Source organism: Stenella coeruleoalba, assembly GCF_951394435.1.
Source record: "Stenella coeruleoalba genome assembly, chromosome: 12".
Classification (NCBI taxonomy): Eukaryota; Metazoa; Chordata; class Mammalia; order Artiodactyla; family Delphinidae; genus Stenella; species Stenella coeruleoalba.
In genome coordinates, this window is record NC_137158.1 from 23,291,594 (window position 1) to 23,313,505 (window position 21,912).

The following is a 21,912-nucleotide window of genomic DNA, read 5'->3' on the forward strand; positions in this document are numbered from 1 at the left end:
ACATGAAAATAAAAATCAAACCATCTAGAGGGTGGAGGTAAAATGGTTACCTTCCCTGCATCATTCCTTCCTTCCTATTTAAAGAGGGCTATCATTCTTGACTACATTGAAACACTGTGAATAAGGAAATACCATCATTAGAACTATGCTTGTGGAGCATGTAGTCGTGCTGGGTATGAGAAGGTCATAATTAAATTAATTACTCTACGGTATCTTGTAATCACTGTCACCGGGTGACAGTGTGAGATGGTTGTATGATTACTGAAGGGGAGAATACACCAACCCAAAATACACCACTTTGACATGTGGATTATTTTAAGTTGAAGGCAATCAAGACCTAGGAGACTCAGGAAAACTTTTTACCTCTCTTGTAACTGCCTAAAAGAACTTAGATAGGGGGCCTGGCCCAGAAAGAGAGCTATTACCATAGATAACGTTTTTATCTGAAAGGCCAATCTGCATGGCAGGGCAGACTTCTAAATACAAAACATCTGTTCTTCTCATCATCCTGTGAGTTACCCTCCTCCCCTTTGAAGACCCAGGCCCTTATCCCATTCCTTAGCACAGGATGGCACATAAGCCTCAACTGCTCGACCTACCCTTGAGTCTTGTATCTTTGGGGATCCCGTACATACTAACTTAAATATGTTTTTCTCCTGTTAATCTGTCCTATGTCAATTTAATTATTAGACCAAAGAACCTAGAAGAAAAGAAGGGGAAATTTTTCTACCCCTACTTAACCTTCCACTAACTTGGTCTAGTAAGACTAATAAAGTTCACTGTTAAAGCACCTTAGATTTTATGAAATAAGGTAGATAGATATTCCATCTCCTAGGAACACCTCTGTTCCCTACATTCTTTAAAGGCCTATAAAGTACTGAAGGCCACTAAAGGAAAGCTAATAGCTGACAAACACAAAAATAAATTAAACCAATTTAGCAAAAAGCTACAGTACTTAAGTTCGGCATGTGAGTGATACTTACAGTTATGCCTTTTAGCATGTTGTTGAAGGTTACAAAATGACTAAAGGGATATTTGTTCACTGGATGCAAGTAGAAAGCATAAGAAATATCCCCAAATCTCAACTAGGAAATGGAGAATTTCTTCACCATCATTTGACAAATAAGAAATTAATCAAAGCAACAAAACTTTAAATCTCTCACAAATTGCTAGTATCACAAATTTAATGTTAGTTTTATATAGCAGTGGTAATTTATTTCCTATATAACAAATGATGACAAAAAGCTTCATAAACCTCTTTTAGAAGAACAGTCACTGTTCATACAAATACATGATAGAAAAGGAAGAGAATAAAAGCTGGCTGACATTTAAAAATCAGTATGCCTCTAATTACTATGCATATGCATTTTAGGAAGCTTGCCAATATACTATTCAATGTGTCCTCCCCTTCCTCCAACTTGCCTATTTAATAACTACCTTCTAAACAAGAAATATCTTAAATATGGTAGTTACACAGCATATATATATTTCGCTTTTTAAATACTGTTCTTTCTCATTCATGTCCATATTATTCCTTACATAAATTATATTACCACCTTCGTTTGAGTGGGTTTTCATAGGTATCATAATTTAAGCGTTTATTATGTGTAAAATAATTAATACTTTGAGAACATAAATCCCAACTTCTAAGATGGAACATTTCCTAAAATACTTTTACCTTTCAAAAAATTATTATGCCAAATTGTATACATAATTATTGTCAAACAATAGGCACCATTTTATTATGACAGGGTATTTGTATATAATATAGCATTCACACATTTTAAATCCCCAGGGTAAAGGCATTAATTCAGCATTTACAGATGCATTATAAATATATGTTAAAATAAAAAGCATATGTTAAAATAAAAACCATGACGCATTTAGTACCAGATAATTCTTTTGTCCTTCTATTAGGTGAACATTAATATAACATTTATACAAATGCTAATAACTTCCAAAAAATTTGCTTGTAACTAAATGCTTCTATGGCTACCAAAGAAATTTTTAGAGTAAGAAGGCATTGCTGAGAAAAAGCTAAGAGAATTCAGCACCACTAAACCAGTGTTACAACAACTGCTAAAGGAACTTCTCTAGGCAGGAAACACAAGAGAAGGAAAATACCTACAAAAACAAATCCAAAACAATTAAGTAAATGGTAATAGGAACATACATATCGATAACTACCTTAAATGTAAATGGATTAAATACTCCAACCAAAAGACACAGACTGGCTGAATGGATACAAAAACAAGACCCCTATATATGCTGTCTACAAGAGACCCACGTCAGATGTAGGGACACATACAGATTGAAGGTGAGGGGATGGAAAAAGATATTCCACGCAAATGGAAACCAAAAGAAAGCTGGAGTAGCAATTCTCATATCAGACAAAATAGACTTAAAAACAAAGACTTTACAAGAGACAAAGAAGAACACTACATAATGATCAAGGGATCAATCCAAGAAGAAGATATAAGGATTGTAAATATTTATGCACCAAACATAGGAGCACCTCAAAACTTAAGGCAAATGCTAACAGCCATAAAAGAGGAGATCCACAGTAACACAATCATAGTAGGGGACTTTAACACCCCACTTTCACCAATGGACAGATCATCCAAAATGAAATAAATAAGGAAACACAAGCTTTAAATGATACATTAAACACGATGGACTTAATTGATATTTATAGGACATTCCATCCAAAAACAACAGAATACACATTTTTCTCAAGTGCTCATGGAACATTCTCCAGGATAGATCATATCTTGGATTACAAATCTAGCCTTGGTAAATTTAAGAAAATAGAAATCGTATCAAGTATCTTTTCGACCACAACGCTATGAGACTAGATATCAATTACAGGAAAAGATCTGTAAAAAATACAAACACGTGGAGGCTAAACAATACACTACTTAATGACGAAGTGATCACTGAAGAAATCAAAGAGGAAATAAAAAAATACCTATAAACAAATGACAATGGAGACACGACGACCCAAAACGTATGGGATGCAGCGAAAGCAGTTCTAAGAGGGAAGTTTATAGCAGTACAATCCTACCTCAAGAAACAAGAAACATCTCAAATAAACAACCTACTTACACTTAAAGGTATTGGAGACACAAGAACAAAAAAACCCCAAAGTTAGCAGAAGGAAAGAAATCATAAAGATCAGATCAGAAATAAATGAAGAAAACAATAGCAAAGATCAATAAAACTAAAAGCTGGTTCTTTGAGAAGATAAACAAAATTGATAAACCATTAGCCAGACTCATCAAGAAAAAAAGGGAGAAGACTCAAATCAACAGAATTAGGAAAGAAAAAGGAGAAGAAACAACTGACACTGCAGAAATACAAAGGATCATGAGAGACTACTACAAGCAACCATATGCCAATACAATGCACAACCTGGAAGAAAATGGACAAATTCTTGGGAAATCACAACCTTCCAAGACTGAACCAGGAAGAGATAGAAAATATAAACAGACCAGTCACAAGCCCTGAAATTTAGACTGTAATAAAAAAATCTTCCAACAAACAAAAGCCCAGGACCAGATGGATTCACAGGTGAATTCTATCAAACATTTAGAGAAGAGCTAACATCCATCCTTCTCAAACTCTTCCAAAAAATTGCAGAGGAAGGAACACGCCCAAACTCATTCTATGAGGCCACCATCACCCTGATACCAAAACCAGACACAAATGTCACAAAGAAAGAAAACTACAGGCCAATATCACTGATGAACATAGACACAAAAATCCTCAACAAAATACTAGCAAACAGAATCCAACAGCACATTAAAAGGATCATAAACCATGATCAAGTGGAGTTTATCCCAGGAATGCAAGGATTCTTCAATATATGCCAATCCATCAACGTGATAAACCATATTAACAAACTGAAGGAGAAAAACCATATGATCATCTCAATAGATATAGAAAAAGCTTTTTACAAATTCAACACCATTTATGATAAAAACCCTCCAGAAAGTGGGCATAGAGGGAACTTACCTTAACATAATAAAGGCCATATATGACAAACCCACAGCCAACATCATTCTCAATGGTGAAAAACTGAAAGATCAGGAACAAGACAAGGATGTCCACTCTCATCACTATTATTCAACATAGTTTTGGAAGTCCTAGCCACAGCAATCAGAGAAGAAAAAGAAATAAAAAGAATCCAAATAGGAAAAGAAGAAGTAAAGCTGTCACTGTTTGCAGATGACATGATACTACACATAGACAATCCTAAAGATGCTACCAGAAAACTACTAGAGCTAATCAATTAATTTGGTAAAGTAGCAGGATACAAAATTAATGCACAGAAATCTCTTGCATTCCTATACACTAATGATGAAAAACCTGAAAGAGAAATTAAGGAAACACTCCCATTTACCACTACAACAAAAAGAATAAAACACCTAGGAATAAACCTACCTAAGGAGACAAAAGACCTATATGCAGAAAACTATAAGAAACTGATGAAAGAAATTTAAGATGATACAAACAGATGGAGAGATATACCATGTTCTTGGATTGGAAGAATCAACACTGTGCAAATAACTATACTACCCAAAGCAATCTACAGATTCCATGCAATCCCTATCAAACTACCAATGGCATTTTTCACAGAACTAAGACAAAAAATTTCACAATTTGTATGGAAACACAAAAGACCCCGAATAGCCAAAGCAATCTTGAGAAAGAAAAATGGAGCTGGAGGAATCAGGCTCCCGGACTTCAGACTATACTACAAAGCTGCAGTATGGTACTGGCACAAAAACAAAAATATAGATCAATGGAACAGGATAGGAAGCCCAGAGATAAACTCACGCACATATGGTTACCTGATTTTTGATAAAGGAGGCAAGAATATACAATGGAGAAAAGACAGCCTCTTCAATAAGTGGTGCTGGGAAAACTGGACAGCTACATGTAAAAGAATGAAATTAGAACACTCCCTAACACCATACACAAAAATAAACTCAAAATGGATTAAAGACCTAAATGTAAGGATAGACACTATAAAACTCTTAGAGGAAAACACAGGCAGAACACTCTATGTCATAAATCACAGCAAGATCCTTTTTGACCCACCTCCTAGTGAAATGGAAATAAAAACAAACAAATGGAACCTAACGAAACTTCAAAGCTTTTGCACAGCAAAGGAAACCATAAACAAGGCAAAAAGACAACCCTCAGAATGGGAGAAAATATTTGCAAATGAAGCAACTGAGAAAGGATTAATCTTCAAAATTTACACGCAGCCCAAGCAGCTCAATACAAAAAAACAAACAACCCAATCCAAAAATGGGCAGAAGACCTAAACAGACATTTCTCCAAAGAAGATATACAGATTGCCAACAAACACATGAAAGAATGCTCAACATCATTAATCATTAGAGAAATGCAAATCAAAACTAAACTACAATGAGTTATCACCTCATACCAGTCAGAATGGCCATCATCAAAAAATCTACAAACAATAAATGTTGGAGAGGTTGTGGAGAAAAGGGAACCCTCTTGCACTGTTTGTGGGAATGTAAATTGATACAGCCACTATGGAGAACAGTATGGAGGTTCCTTAAAAATCTAAACATAGAACTACCATTCGACCCAGCAATCCCACTACTGGGCATATACCCTGAGAAAACCATAATTCAAAAAGAGCCATGTACCACAATGTTCATTGCAGCACTATTTACAATTGCCAGGACATGCAAGCAACCTAACTGTCCACCAACAGATGAATGGATAAAGAAGATGTGGCACATATATACAATGGAATATTACTCAGCCATAAAAAGAAATGAAATTGAGTTATTTGTAGTGAGGTGGATGGACCTAGAGTCTGTCATACAGACTGAAGTAAGTCAGAAAGAGTAAAACAAATACCATATGCTAATATATATATATGGAATCTAAAAAAAAAAAAAGGTTGTGAAGAACCTAAGGGCAGGACAGGAATAAAGAGGCAGACATAGAGAATGGACTTCAGGACACGGGGAGGGGGGACGGGTAAGCTGGGACGAACTGAGAGGGTGGCATGGACTTATATACACTACCAAATGTAAAGCAGATAGCTAGTGGGAAGCAGCCGCATAGCACAGGGAGATCAGCTCGGTGCTTTGTGACCACCTAGAGGGGTGGCATAGGGAGGGTGGGAGGGAGACACAAGAGGGAGGAGATATGGGGATATATGTATACCTATAGTTGATTCACTTTGTTATACAGCAGAAGCTAACACAACATTGTAAAGCAATTATACTCCAATAAAGATATTAGAAAAAAAAATGGCGGCATTGCTGGAAAAGAAAAAAAGAAAGGAAATCTATTAGAGCTTTCGACAAAAGTAAAGATAGGCAAATCTAATGTTCATTTTGCTTCAATTTCCCAAATACAAATATTAACAAATATCTATCCTGGAAAGAAAGCTGCAAAATTATTTCCAGAAAATTTTCTCACATAAAGTAAAATTAAAACTTGGCAGGTAATAGAAAGATTAATTAAAAGAACCTCATTCACCATCATTCACTGACGATATATCAGGCTTACAAAAAATTGCTTTAAAAGGAAATTGAGTGTATAATTATTTCAAATTAAAAGTTAAAAAAAGGCAAAGGGGATCTTTCTAAAAATAAGCTACATAACTCAAAATTAACTGTTCTGTCTACAAGCCCTAATTACATTACCCACTAACTGATACACTTTTCAACTGCAAAAATACTTTGAAAAAACTTTCAGTATCATGAATACTGACTGACAAATAAAATCCCACTTCGAAGCCAATGAGCAAATTCTCCAAAGAGCAGACTACATCCAGTATATTTCATACTAGAAAAAAAGAGAAAGTAAATGCATCTAATATGGGATCACTAGGGCCCTTCTGAATTTGAGAAAATGCACATTACTGAGAAGGCCTACATTATTCTTTGAGACTTCTAGTAGAATGTAGGTAAAAGCAGCATATGCCATTAGCCCCAGATGAAACTTGAATTAGCAAATGAGTGAGTTTATTATTATCCTTACAGACTTTTCATAGCCTACACTTTTCTGATTTGCTTTCTAAACGCTGGTATAGGAATAACAAAATGCTCTAGACTTTCATGAAAAAAATGAAAAACCACCACCACCACCACCAACAATCAGATGGTTAAATGAAGAATCTGTGTGCCGGTAGAAACAAATACATTCCTAGCTCTGACAACTGAGAGGGTCTGTAATGACACCCAGCAGCAACAACCGGGCGGAGGACCTAGATCCGTGTTTCCAACCATCAATCTTCACCAATTAGAAAACAAAAACAGGGTTTCCCTGGTGGTGCAGTGGTTGAGAGTCCGCCTGCCGATGCAGGGGACGCGGGTTCGTGTCCCGGTCCGGGAAGATCCCACATGCCGCGGAGCGGCTGGGCCTGTGAGCCATGGCCGCTGAGCCTGCGCATCCAGAGCCTATGCTCCGCAACGGGAGAGGCCACAACAGTGAGAGGCCCGCGTACCGCAAAAAAAAAAAACCCAAAAAACAAAAACACCTGGGCTCTTTGGAGAAAGGGCTGATTTCTGGACTGACGGGGGAAAAGTATAAGAAGAGCCTGGAACATCTTGTGGTACTGGGAAGTAAGGAGATAATGGAAAAGTGATGAGAGCATGCCAAAAAGACACAGATGTTGAACTGAAGGCGTTCCCAAGGACCAAAGCCAAAACAGCAAAATAAAATCATAGTGCTGTATTATAACCCATGGAGTAAAATATTCCTAAATCCTTAATAATATAAATAAGTATATGAGGAAGAGGGGACAGTGGTTCTTTCCATTTCAATCCCTATTAATGCACTGAAAAAGAATGAAGGAGAAACAGTCAACATGGCGGCGGCGGCGGCCGCAGCGGCACCCGGGGCCTCGGGTATCTTGTAGGCCGGCCGCGCTCGCTTGGTGGCCGCTTGCTGTGCGCGGCTCGGCCCTGGGTGGAGGCTATCCGGCTCCTGGACGGTCCCGCGGGTCGACCCGGCGACCTGGGCTCGGGGCTGGACACCCACGATCGGGGGTGCGGCCTGGCGGAGGGGCTACAGCTCTGAGGTGAAGACGGAGGACGAGCTGCGGGTGCGGTATCTGGAGGAGGAGAACCGAGGAACTGTGGTGCTTGGAATAAACAGAGCTTATACCAAAAATTCATTGAGTACAAATCTTATAAAAATGCTTTCAAAAGCTGTGGATGCTTTAAAATCTGATAAGAAAGTACGGACCATCATAGTAAGAAGTGAAGTCCCAGGGATATTCTGTGCTGGTGCTGACCTTAAGGAAAGAGTCAAAATGAATTCCAGTGAAGTTGGTCCTTTTGTCTCCAAAATAAGAGCAGTGATTAATGAAATCGCTAATCTTCCAGTGCCAACCACTGCAGCAATAGATGGACTCGCTTTAGGTGGTGGACTTGAAATGGCTTTAGCATGTGATATAAGAGTAGCAGCTTCTTCTGCAAAAATGGGCCTGGCTGAAACAAAGTTGGCAATTATTCCTGGTGGAGGGGGCACGCAGTGACTGCCACGTGCCATTGGGATGTCCCTGGCCAAAGAGCTCATCTTCTCTGCACATGTGCTCAATGGCCAAGCAGCCAAAGCAGTGGGCTTGATCAGCCATGTTCTGGAACAGAACCAGGAGGGGGATGCTGCCTATAGAAAGGCCTTGGACCTAGCAAGAGAGTTTTTACCTCAGGGACCTGTTGCAATGAGAGTGGCAAAATTAGCAATTAAGCAAGGGATGGAGGTCGATTTAGTAACAGGATTAGCCATAGAAGAAGCTTGTTATGCTCAGACTATTCCAACGAAAGACAGACTTGAAGGTCTTCCTGCTTTTAAAGAGAAAAGGACCCCTCGTTATAAAGGAGAGTAGAAGAAAGAGAAATCTTTAAAACGCCAGTGTAATAAATATACTTCTGGAAGTATCTTTCAGATTCACATATGCCTCAGCATCTGGAATCCCAGCGACCAAAGTGAAGAGCGAGTTATCCATATACTGAATTAAGTATCTGGAGTGGACCCCTATGTGTACTTGTTCAAAGGTGTATCGTCATTTTCATTCAGATTTATAAAGCTAATAGTGTATACTGTCAAAAACGCCAATTCAAAATTAGGTATACATTTTTAAATACCTCCTGCATACGAGGCTTTCTGTTCTTAAATTTTTTAATGTGAATAATTTATATATTGCACATGCTAGGAAAAAATATTGATTGTATGTCTCCTGTGCTACAGTATGAAAATAAAATTATTTCCATGTACCAAAAAAAAAAAAGAATGAAGGAAATTGAAATTCACCATATTTGAAATATTTGCCTAATTGAAATTGAAAAACACCACAGTAACGATTGTTGCAGGCAAAAACCATTGAAAAATACTAAAACTACAAGAGGAAGGTAGGATGAGAAACCTGACATCTGCCTAGTCTCAAAATTTCAACCCAGAAAACACTTACTAATCATAAACATAGCAACTTTAAAATCCAGCAGACTCACTTAACCAAATAATCAAAATTACCAACATGAGCTCCCACCCCCAACATAATGCACCTAGAAGAGCACACTGTTGCTTTCGTGGTGTGCCTTCCTAAAAATACACCCCCCCCAAAAGATCACACTAAGGGGCGTTCTGTATAATAACTAGTAGTCTTCAAAAAGTGTCAAGATCGGGCTTCCCTGGTGTCGCAGTGGTTGAGAGTCTGCCTGCCGATGCAGGGGACACGGGTTCGTGCCCCGGTCCGGGAGGATCCCACATGCCGCGGAGCGGCTGGGCCCGTGAGCCATGGCCGCTGAGCCTGCGCGTCCAGAGCCTGTGCTCCGCAACGGGAGAGGCCACAACAGTGCGAGGCCCGCGTACCGCAAAAAAAAAAAAAAAAAAAAAAAAAAATTGTCAAGATCATGAAAAGTGAAAGTGAGGTACTGTCCCAGATTATATTAAGATTGTGTAAAGGAGACATGAAGCCAAATATAAAAGAACATAGGGTTGAATTTATGTAAGGTTCAAAACCAGGCAAAACCAAACCCTAGTGTTTAGAATTGCATACCTAAGTAACAAAAGTATAAAAAAGAGCAAGGAAGTAAAAATCACAAACTTACAGATAATGGCTATCTTTGGTGGGAGAGAGAAATTTGTGAATGAGAAATAGCATGCTGGAGGCATCTAGGGTGCTGGCAATATGATTTTTTTTTGTTCTGAGTAGTAGTTAAATGTATGTTGGTTCCATGAAATTTCAGTAAGCTGCACATTTATGTTTTATGTACTTTTCTGTATGTATACTTCATACTATAAAAGGTCTTAATATAAAAAGTCCAAAGAAAAAAACCAACATAAGCAATCAGTGAGAGAGTAAGAGTGACTCCTAAATGAGGGATACAATATTAATTGGTATATTAACATATTTTAATATTCCTGTAAAAATAGATGAGTATTTTAAGAGATGAGCTTCTAGGGAATCCACAAGTCACTCATCCTCTTCTTAGTACTAGAGCTACAAATTCTATGGCATAAATATAATATGAAAACACAGAACTCACATATCTGGGCATAATGGTTTTAAATAGAAAGGCAGTAAAATTAAAAAAAACAAAAAAAGGAACATAAGTGCATTAAAAATGTATAGACAAATTTTCCAGTCCCAGCCAAGATAAGATGGTACCTGAGAGAAGGGAAACAAATGAAGTCCCACCACTACCCCAGCCTACCACCTGGAGCCAATAAAGACTAACATATTTACTATCTGATCCTTTGGAGAAAAAAATGGCCAGTCCCATTTCAAGACAAATGAAAGCATATGTATACGAGAAGACTTGTTTCCTAGTCTCACAGCAGCTTTATTTATAATAGCCAAAGATTGAAGACATCTCAAATGTCCATCCATACACAGGTGAACGGATAAGTAAATTGCGATATATCTATACAACAACAGGCTGCTCAGCAATAAAAAGAAACAAACTACTGATACATGTAACAACATGGATGAATCTAATGTTGAAAGAAGGGGGGGGTGGGGGAAGACCACCACAGACACATACAGTGTATGTTTTCATCTACATAAGATTCTAGAAAATGAATACCCCAAAGCAGTGGTTGCCAGAAAAGGGAGTGAAGGGTGCGGGAGGAGAGAGGGAGGGAGGGATTAACAAGGGGCAGGAGGAAATTTTGGGGGGGGGGGGCCGGCGGCTGATGGACATGGTCATCATCTTATTCTGGGAGTGGTGATTTCACACTTAAAAATCAAATTGCACACTTTAACTAAGTGCAGGTTATCATATATCAAATACTCCTCAATAAAGCTGTAAAAAATAATGTACAAACTTCATCTTCAAAGTTTTGCTAAATATATTAAAAAAGGAAAGTACAAATGTTCACAGGCCATATCACAAACTGGGCCTACAAATAATTCTAAATCAACCCACCCTGATCATTCTAAATGGAGAGTTGGTTTATTATTTTAAGACCTGCTTGTGTAAACATGAAGCAAAAAGTCTGAAAGGTGGTTTTTAACAGGGAAATCATCAAACACATATAGCTCCCCACCTGGTTTATTATCTACTGGTCATAAGAATTATTCTATAGCTTACTTTTAACCTACAAAAGAAGAGAGGGGAGAATGATTTATGTAGGGATTAGCCTCAAATCTAAACATCTGAAATTACATGAATCATCATCATATCCATAAATTTTCACCTGCTTGACTCCAAGATGTATATGTAAAGCACATTTGTTAAAAGATTAATAAATAAAATAAATGAATAAAACTTTCATTTCCTGTATTGGGAAATTCTGAAACTTATTTTATTTTTTCCCTATATTTTTGTTGTACAAGTTCCCCTTGTATACTTCAGACAAGACTCTGTGACATCCTCCTTTTCCCCTGGGAAAATGTAGGAACATTATGCTATGGGGCCATTTCTGCAGAAAAAGTACAAAAGATACTGTGGAGACAAGAAACAGGGAGATTTAAGCTGAGTGGATATAATTCACAATTCCATTTTTTTCTGTCTAAATTATAGCACCATGTCACGTTACCAGCTATTTCAATAATAGCTATGATCAATCAAAGAAAGAAATGTTTTTTTTAAATCACAGACCCCAGAATGACTGAGACTGTTATATTCCACACTGAAAAGAATTACTTCAAATCTGAATTTCAGCTTCATAGAACTCTCCACAAACTGCTGACACATGAACTGCCAAAACTACAGAGAACTGCCTAAGTGTCTCACTGATAGAATATACATTATATTGATCTTCTCTTTACTATTAATTTTAATTTGAATACTCCTCTAGTAAATATTATATATGCATCCCTTTTTTTTTAAATATAGATTTTGGTAGGTATTGAGTTAGTATTTTTTCATTGCTAGGTACATATTAGCTATCTTTATTTTTTAAAGTATGGTTAAGTCCCCTACATAGGAACCTTCAAGTTGCAAACTTTCAAAGATGTGAATGTGCATTCCATCAAGTCAGGCGTGAGTGAAATTGCAGCTTGCCCTCTGCCTCCTATTGCTGACGATCCTTCAGCTCTACCATATCCCACCTCCTCTCCCTCCTCCAGTCAGTAACTCTTCTTGCCTGTTCACTTGATGCCAGCCCCTGCATACCAGCTGTTGTACTGTACTACTGTACTTTTCAAGGTACTGGACTGTAAGATTTAAAATGTTTTCTTTATTTTTTTGTGTTTGGTCATTTTTTATGTATTATTCGGGTGAAAAGTATTATAAACCTATTACAGTACAGAACTATATAGCCAACTGTGTTAGCTGGGTACCTAGGCTAACTTTGTTGGGCTTACGAACAAATTGGACTTCAAATGCGCTCTCAGAATGGAACTCGTTCGTATGTAGGGGACTTGCTGTAGTTAATTCTTTATCATTTTCATGACTCTACTTATAAACATGAATGAGCCTATTTTGAGTTAACAGACAATTCCTGCCTTAATTCAATCAGTATATTCTTTTGTTCAAACAGAGTAACTTACTGACTGGTTTAGTTTGCAAAGCCCTTGAAGGAAATTCTTACCTAGCTGAATAGCTCATGTAAAAGAATTTGAACTGTAACAATTCATTTTATTCTTTATTTTGATATCTGTTCAAAACACACTGATAACTAATGATATAGTAGCAGAATTGTTTTTAATTACTTCAAATTTAAAAATGACCAGAATACCATATTGCACATCAATTATTTTGCTTATAAATCATTATATTTACCCTTGACATATGCCTTGATCAATTAACAAAAGTTAACATAATGCATGAGACAGCTGAACCTCAGTAATGTGACAGCTATAATCTAGTCTAAGTATATTCAAGACGAAGTTCCAGAATCTCATATGCTGGGCTGACAATAGGAAATCATGAGATATCCATAAGAAAGACATCACCAGATAGTGCTGGCAGTGCTATAAAGCATGATAATTTTAACATTTCTTAAAGCCGTGAATATAAAGTAAATGTTACCAAGCTGTCTAGGACCACATTTTATAAATGACTGAAAGACCCTCATGTCCTTACGGTGAAACTAATTCTATTATTTCCAAAACGCAAGATGGAGGTTATCTAATAATCACAATACTTTTCCATTCATGTTTTCCACTCTATTAAGTGACTGATGTGAATTCTTGAAGTGGGTTATGGTCATTACAACCTTAGAATGTGCTCAGCAAATCCATGAGGGGTAGTCAAACAACGTTACCTTTTTCCTCAAATAAATTAACCAGGCTTTCAGAAAGAATTAAGCAGTGTGGAAGTATAAGCACATAGTTATTTCATACGGTTTTTTTAAGATGTAGTTTTAAAACCCATTCCTTGTCACCAATGTCATAGCAGCATTATTCACAATAGCCAAAAGGTAGAAACAATCCATATGCCCATCAACAATTGAAAAACATAATGTGGTATATATCTTGTTTATGGAATATTATTCAGTCTTAAAAAGGAATGGAATGCTGACATGCTGCAACATGGATGAACTCTGAAAACATTATGCTAAGTGAAATAAGCCAGTCACAAAAGGACAGCTATTATATATTCCACTTATATGAGGTATGTAGCAAAGTCAAATTCAAAAAGACAGAAAGTAGAATAGCGGTTACCAGAGACCAAGGTGAGACAGGAACAGGGAGTTATTGTTTAATGGGTACAAAGTTTCTGTTTGAAATGATGAAAAAATTCTGGAAATTGACAGTGGTTATGGTTGCACAACACTGGGAATGTACTTAAGGTCACGGATTTGTACACTTAAAAATGGTTTAGGGCTTCCCTGGTGGCGCAGTGTATAAGAATCTGCCTGCCAGTGCAGGGGACACAGGTTTGATCCCTGGTCCGGGAAGATCCCACATGCCACGAAGCAACTAAGCCCGTGTGCCACAACTACTGAGCCTGTGCTCTAGAGGCCGCGAGCCACAACTACTGAGCTTGCATGCCGCAACTACTGAAGCCCGTGCACCTAAAGCCCATGATCCGCAACAAGAGAAGCCACCACAATGAGAAGCCCGCGCACTGCAACTAAGAGTGGCCCCCGCTCGCCGCAGCTAGAGAGGGCCCACGTGCAGCAACGAAGACCCAACACAGCCAAAAATAAATAAATAAAATAAAAATTTTAAAAAAAGGTCTAAAAGGTACGTTCTATGTTTTAGAAAGCCCCAAAAATATCCATTCCTAAGATACAAGTCTCTCAACAACTTCAAACACTTTTCTCTTCTTGAATCCCACAAAGACTGTTCCAGACCTCCTCCTTTCTCTAAATCTCCCCAGACCATCCCTTTCTCTTCTCACTCCAAAAACCACTTTTATTTCTCATTGAGTGGAGAAGATCCAGTCTTGAGGTACAAGTTTCTCCATCTTTCAATTCATCTGTATTTCTATACATACATCCTTAGCTTTCCTTCTCATTCCTTGCTAAAACTATCCAGCCCTCCACTTACTTGATACCTTCCCAACTTTAACACTTATTCTTTCTCTTCTCAAAGACCTGTAATCTTTTATTTTCTCCCACTCTGCCAGTTAACAAGGAGGGTTACAAGGGCAGGAATGGTCATTCTGAAGTTGAGTCAACTAAAAATCACTACAGAATGGATAAGATTTGTGGAAGTAATCTACCCTGAGATAGTTGACTCATAGATGAAGATTTCTAGGTCCTTTTTGTTCAGGCTGTTATGGTGCTGTGGAAAGGGTGGCTGGAAATCACACTATATGTCTGATTCCCAACTGTGGTGCTTGTTTCCTGTGTAACTTTAGGCAACTCATTTAACTCCTCTGTAGCCTCATTATTTTGTTGGGCAAACGGGTTATGACTTAACTCCACAGAAATGTTTTGAGGATTAAATAAAATAATGTATGTACTTAACTAACATTTGTTCAGTCTAAATCAGTTGAATACACTGAATGACCAAAGCATATTTCCAAAATGCAGCATGTCTTAAAAAGAAGAAAAAATGAATTGCCTTGTATGAAATATTGAAATTTAATGTTAATGACAGATAAGAGAGTTAAAAAGTATAAATCTGTCAGAATGTATATAGTCAATGCATGTCTACATGTAAGAAAAGAGGGAGAAAAAGAGGCAGATAGTCAGAGGAGAGGATAGAGACTGACTGACACAATTAGCAGAGAGGAGTTATCTGGATGCCAGAAAAGCATGTACTACTGTGGAAGACCTAATTTTCCAAGCTCCGGATGAAATATCCCTCAAGATAACCTAACCCTTTTCCTTCGATCACACAGTCACAAAACAATCTTCTAAGGGCTAAATAACTTTCTGAGTAGTTAGAAATGAGTTGCTACAAATAGAGACCTGAGTATGTACATATATGTGTATATTTAATGCATATGTGTGTACACACACATCTATATGTAATGATATACAGTTGACCCTTGAACAATACAGAGATTAGGGGCACTGACCCTCAGCGAAGTCAAAAAGCCACATATAAGTGGATCTTAGCAGTTCAAACCTGTGCTGTTCAAGGGTCGACTGTATTACTATAAATTAGTGCTGACGGTTACAAAGCCACGAAAACCATAATAATTATAGTTGTTACTTACTGAGACCTTCAGTGTGCAAGGCCCTGTGCTAAGCTTAATTCTACATTATATCGGCCTTCTCTCTGGTATTAATTTTAATTTGAATACTCCTTTAGTGTTAGGAATTTAGGATTGTCATTTAATCTTGTCAAAGAATCCCATGTGTTAGGTACCATTATTATTCCCATTTAATAGATTTGGAGGCTAACAGAAATTACTAATTTGCCTGAGGACACACAGCTTGTAAGAGGTCGAATTGAGAATCAAACTTCTCTTCCTCTGGCTCTTTGTTCTTAAATCTCACTTCTTAATAATTAAGACGTTTGGTTAAGGATAATTAATTCCCCACAACATGATCAATGCTGAGTGATAAAATCAGTGTGGGGCTTGCAAAGCTCTGGCCAACCTCTTCAGATATGCGGACAACTTCAGCCAACATGGCCTACTTCTTTAAAAGGAGCAACAGGGGGAAAAAAAGAAAGTCAACAAGGGAGGGAAATTAGCTCAATCCTCTATTCAATCTTGGCTCTTCCTCATCTTCTTTCTCTTTATGAAACTGAATCATTTATTATACATCAATTATTTAGAGTATATGCCAGACTCTAGGCCAGGTATCAGAGACATAAAGATGATCCCCGCCTCGGGAACTCATAGTCTTAAAGAAGCAGTAGGTTTGAAGTAGTTAAACTACAAGAAACGGAGACAAACTGGCAAATTCTATAACAGACCCATGGGAATTATGTACTGTAGTAATCTTCTGACTACTAAAGACTTTTAAACCCTGAAAGTAGAGGCTTGCATGTTAAGTGAAAACCCACACACTGGTCTTCAGGGACTTCCGTTAGGCGCATGCCCTCAAAATATGACCCAACACTGGAACCACTGATAAAAGTTTTCAAGACTCTCTTATCAAATGCCGTGAAATGTAATCTTATAACATTTTATATTATAATCCCAAGCCTCTAGTACAGTGCCTGACACAAGGTGAGTGATCAATGGTTGCTGGTAAGTAAAAAAATACAGGAAAAAAAAACAACACACAGGAGAAAAAGAACAAAACAAACAAAAAACAACACATACCTCCCTAAGGAAGAACTAACCACTGATATTAAAATACTGAGAAATATAAGGCAGATTTTAAAATAAATGGATATTAAGTAAATTTATACGTAGGTGAGTTTGCCATAAAATATTTTGATATGCACAACCAAAACTGACAGCTGAAGTTCTAGCATGATCCAAACAAGATAAAGATTACCTGGTCTTGGGAAATTTAAAATAGGATTTCTATAAATGAGATGACAGATGAGGCAAAACAGAAAAAAGGAAGAGCTTAACAGCTTCCAAAAATTCTTCTTCCGTCTAGTTTTAGAAAAATAAACCTGAGGTATTCATGCAAAATTTTTAAATGCTGCCGTATTACATCCTTAGCTAGGACTAATACATCTGAAAGCACTTGTGGCGTAATTGTCAACAAATATTGTCTTGTAAATGTTCTGATTATGACTAGTAGGGCCCAAGTTAATTTATTTCTAAGATCAAACCAATATTCCACTTCATTTCCTGATGTCTGGTTATTATTATAGAAGTCACAAGTTCAGAGCCTTCTTTCACTTTCTAGCAAGTGATGCTCCAAACAATTTTAATTTTAAAATAGCCTCTTTCTAAGACTAGAATTTCTGCATCAGGAGTGTGATTTGATATGTGAATTACTGCGATTAGAATGGGAAAAATGGGAGAGCAGAGGAGGAAGGAGAAGTCGGGAGAACAACATAAGAGATGCCAAGAATAGGACTTCAGTTAACTGGCCAACAGAGATTTAATCCACAAATACTCCTTGTCTCCAAAAACAGAAAAGTTGTTCTCATGACTTTTTTCCTTAATTAAGAAGAGCAAGGCGGCGGCACCAGGCAAGCAGCATGAGGCAAGTCTTCGAATCGAATCGATGTGAACATCAAGTATGTCATGAATGCACTGAGATGCCCTTTTTGGGGGGAGGGAGGGGAATAGTAAGTCTGCTTTTGGTGGTTCTATAAGGTAAAGCAATGTGTTGCCTCTGAGATCAGATTAACTTTACAAGGAAGTGGAGATGTCTTTACATTTTATTTTACAAGGTACAGTGTTTATAAGAATAACAATCTTTACCATCAGAAAAAAACGCACAGCTAATGAAAAGGAAAAGACACTGTGGATTTATCTATTATATGTAAGAAATCTAGAGATGGCTACAAAGAAATGTTACTATATATGAGCAGCAGCACTGATAGACTTCCTGTTAGATGGCATGTAAGAAGGGCATATTAATATGACTCTGTAATTTAAATGGTTCCAAGCAGCAAATCGAAAGCTAAAAAAACACTTTCAACTACTACTGTTTTTTGGGGTTTTTTTTGCGGTACGCGGGCCTCTCACTGTTGTGGCCTCTCCCGTTGCGGAGCACAGGCTCCGGACGCGCAGGCCCAGCGGCCATGGCTCACGGGACCAGCCGCTCCGCGGCATGTGGGATCTTCCCGGACCAGGGCACGAACCCATGTCCCCTCCATCGGTAGGCGGACTCTCAACCACTGCGCCACCAGGGAAGCCCCAACTACTACTGTTTTTAAGTAGAATTCTACTACAATACCTGAAAATGGCAAGCGCATTTCAACTGTTTTATAAGGTAAAATATAATTTAGTAAGACAAAATCAAGGTAGCTTAAAATAAAGTGAAATAACTCCATATGTGTACAAGGCACAAATAAAAGTAAAATCTAAAGGCACACAGCTTACTGAGGAAATTAACTATTCTGTAAGTACTTAAAATTTCAACAGTTTGTCACTCATTAGAGAGGTACTCAAAAGATTAAGTATGGCAGTCTAAAGTGAAGACATACTCAAGAGAAATGGCAAACTAGATTCTATTTATGTGCTACTGCCATTACTAAAATCATCCAAAATACTTGGCTTCATTTTCCTCTTAGAGTACATATAATATTGTTTATAAACTACCTACCAGTGTTGCTTATAAAGTATCTACCAAACTTGTATTTATTGAAAGTGTTAACCATAGTTTAAAAGCAACCTGACAATCAAAGTGAAACTCAAATGATGTAGTTACTCATAACTATGAAGAACACAGTACTTTCAATTATAACCATTCCAGGCTATGAAAAACACTATTATAAAAACAAACCCATACATATAATACAGCTTGAAATGAAATTTCTAATGGACCAAACGTAAACTGACCACAAACAAGATAGTTCACTTCAAGCTACGGATTCTTCATACATCTCTCTTAAGGCAGGGAGGGGAGAGTTGTTGGGTGCTAGGGGCACTGTGAAAGGAGCAGAATCCATTGACACAAGGACTCTTTATAAGACAGAGTTAATATATTAGAAATAACATTATTTATAATTCCTTTATAGGAATATTTAATATTTTAGTGTAACTTTTCTTCTCTTTTAATTAATATTTCATAACTCTTCCTTCTCACTGCTCTTCCCCAAAAGGGTGTTTTGCAGAGATAAATGAGGAAACAGCCATCATGCTCTAACAAAAAAAGGAGGCAGGAATAAAGAAAAGAAATTGATGCTGATTGCAATAACAAACAAACGCAATGAATTAAATTGACAAGAAGTTCTCATGCAGAAATAAAGAAGACTTGATGCACAGTGTCTTTCCTCAGAGGAAGTGACATGTCATCATGCATATGGGAACATGATGGCAACAAGTTTATATAGTTAGATGTATAAAAGGGAAGAGCTGAAAAAGCTTCAATATAAAACTTTGCTATTAAGGTGCTTAAAATCGAAGACAAGGACTTAGATTTTATTCTCTGATTGCCTTATCTCTCAGCAATTGGAGGCCTCTGCTTTCACCAATTCTGCCTCTTTACTGTCTTGTGAATGTGCCAGTCATCTCTACCTGAAATACCCTTCTATCTTTTTCCAATACTACCCATTTTTCCAGACACAGCTTCAGTGCCATCTCCTGCATGAAGCTTACCTTGATTGCCCCACCCTCACTGATTTATCATTGCTCCAAATTCTTCTGCAGCATCAACAACCTGTGCCACACAGTTTGGTCCTTATTTATATATTGTCATACATAGTTCACTGCTGTTTCATGTGTTTGTTTTATCACATCTATATTATATTATAACTTCTTGTGGAAAAACAACATTTAGTATTTCTTCCATACTCCTCACATTGCTTATCACTGTTCCAGGTAATTAGTAAGATATTCCATAAGCATTTGTAAAATAAATTATAATAATGATCATACTAACAGCTAATATTTATTAAGCTATGTGTACCAGACACTGGACTTCAATTAATTTAATCTTTACAGTAACTCTACGAGGTGTGTTATAATTCATATTAATGATATTAATATTAACCCCATTTTATGAGAAAAGTTAAAGTTTAGTTTAGTAACAAACAGGATCATGGTAGTAAGCATGCATCTCAAAGAAATATGCTATCCAGAAAAGATATGAAAACTAATACAATCTATGAAAAGTGTCCTAAGTAAAAGAGTAGGGAAAATAGAAAGGCTAACTACCCAGTTAATGCTTCAAATTCTCTAAACTGTTAGGGGTCCTCAAAGTCAATACCTCTATCCCCACCTGGAACTCACAGGCAAGTGCCACACAGTAGGCACACAGTAACCTTGAACAGGTGAACTTCCTGTTAGAAAAAATACACTTCATAGCCTCTCTCACATTAAAAAAATAAATAAGTAAACTGTATGGAATCCACCATTCTCTTCCTAATTTTATTAGAATAAAATAGTTATTACTGAAGAAGGAAATGACAGTGGTCTTATTTTAAAAATACTAGAACTTCCCTGGTGGTCCAGTGGTTAAGAATCCGCCTTCCAATGCAGGGAACGCGGGTTTGATCCCTGGTCGGGGAACTAAGATCTCACGTGGTGCGGGCAACTAAGGCTGCACACCTCAACTACTGAGCCCACAGCGCTATCGAGCCCGCATGCTGTAACTAGAGAGAAGCCTGCACACTGCAACTAAAGATCCTGCTGCTGCAACAAGGACCTGACGCAGCCGAAAATAAATAAATACATACAATTTTTTGAAAAATAAATAAAATTTAAAAAAATAAAAAATACTAACTGTCCCTCTCTGTTAAGCTCACTGCCCCCAAGCAGAATTCAGAACTTGGTCTTAATATTATCAAAAAAAAGATCCCCAGATTAAAACATTAAGTTTTACTTAGATAGAACAGTCCCTTGTTCATTTAGGAAGATAAAGGGTCAAGTGTGATAATTTCAAGAGTCCTCCGAGGAGATGATACTTCAATAAATAAATGTGTAATATATATGTGACATATAACAAATATAAATTATACATATATACAATACATCTATAATATAAAGTAATAAACCATGTTTACCAAATCAGATATATAAAAGATCACTGTTGAAGCAAATATGATTCCAAATTTACCTTTTCTCTCCCTGAATCCTCTTTAACTAACAGTAGATTTAGGCTAATCTGTGGATGACTAATCCTATAATAAAATATCTGCTATATCAAAAGACAGGATGCTACACAGAAAACAATTATGAATAATGAGTAAACAAATTAAAAACATCTAGCTCAAAAGTAATGACCACAGAAACGCTATCTAAAGAGCCTTAAACAAGACAGAAAGACTGTGATTAATCCCATACATCCAGATTCTATTTCCATCAATCAGTTCACAACGGGAAGATAATAGAGGGCCTAGAAGTATGGCTGATTTACCAGAATCCCATGGGATCAAGAAACACATTTTACATTAAAGATTTTTTCCTCATAAAAGTTTGCTATTCTGCATTTGCAAACTGTTAGACCCAAGAGACAAAACTCCTACCCTCTAAGACTCAA

General features: G+C 37.2%; 2 protein-coding genes across 5 annotated transcripts in view; one reads left to right on the top strand and one right to left on the bottom strand.

The window, feature by feature from the left end:
* Positions 1-21,912, bottom strand: part of RNGTT (RNA guanylyltransferase and 5'-phosphatase) — a 250,474-nt gene that overhangs the window by 82,019 nt on the left and 146,543 nt on the right. The window lies entirely within an intron of this gene.
* LOC307195268 (methylglutaconyl-CoA hydratase, mitochondrial-like) lies at positions 7,720-9,123 on the top strand. The gene is given in 2 exon segments (XM_079939248.1): positions 7,720-8,533; positions 8,537-9,123. Coding segments are annotated over 2 exon segments (690 nt in total). The 5' UTR covers positions 7,720-8,194; the 3' UTR covers positions 8,888-9,123.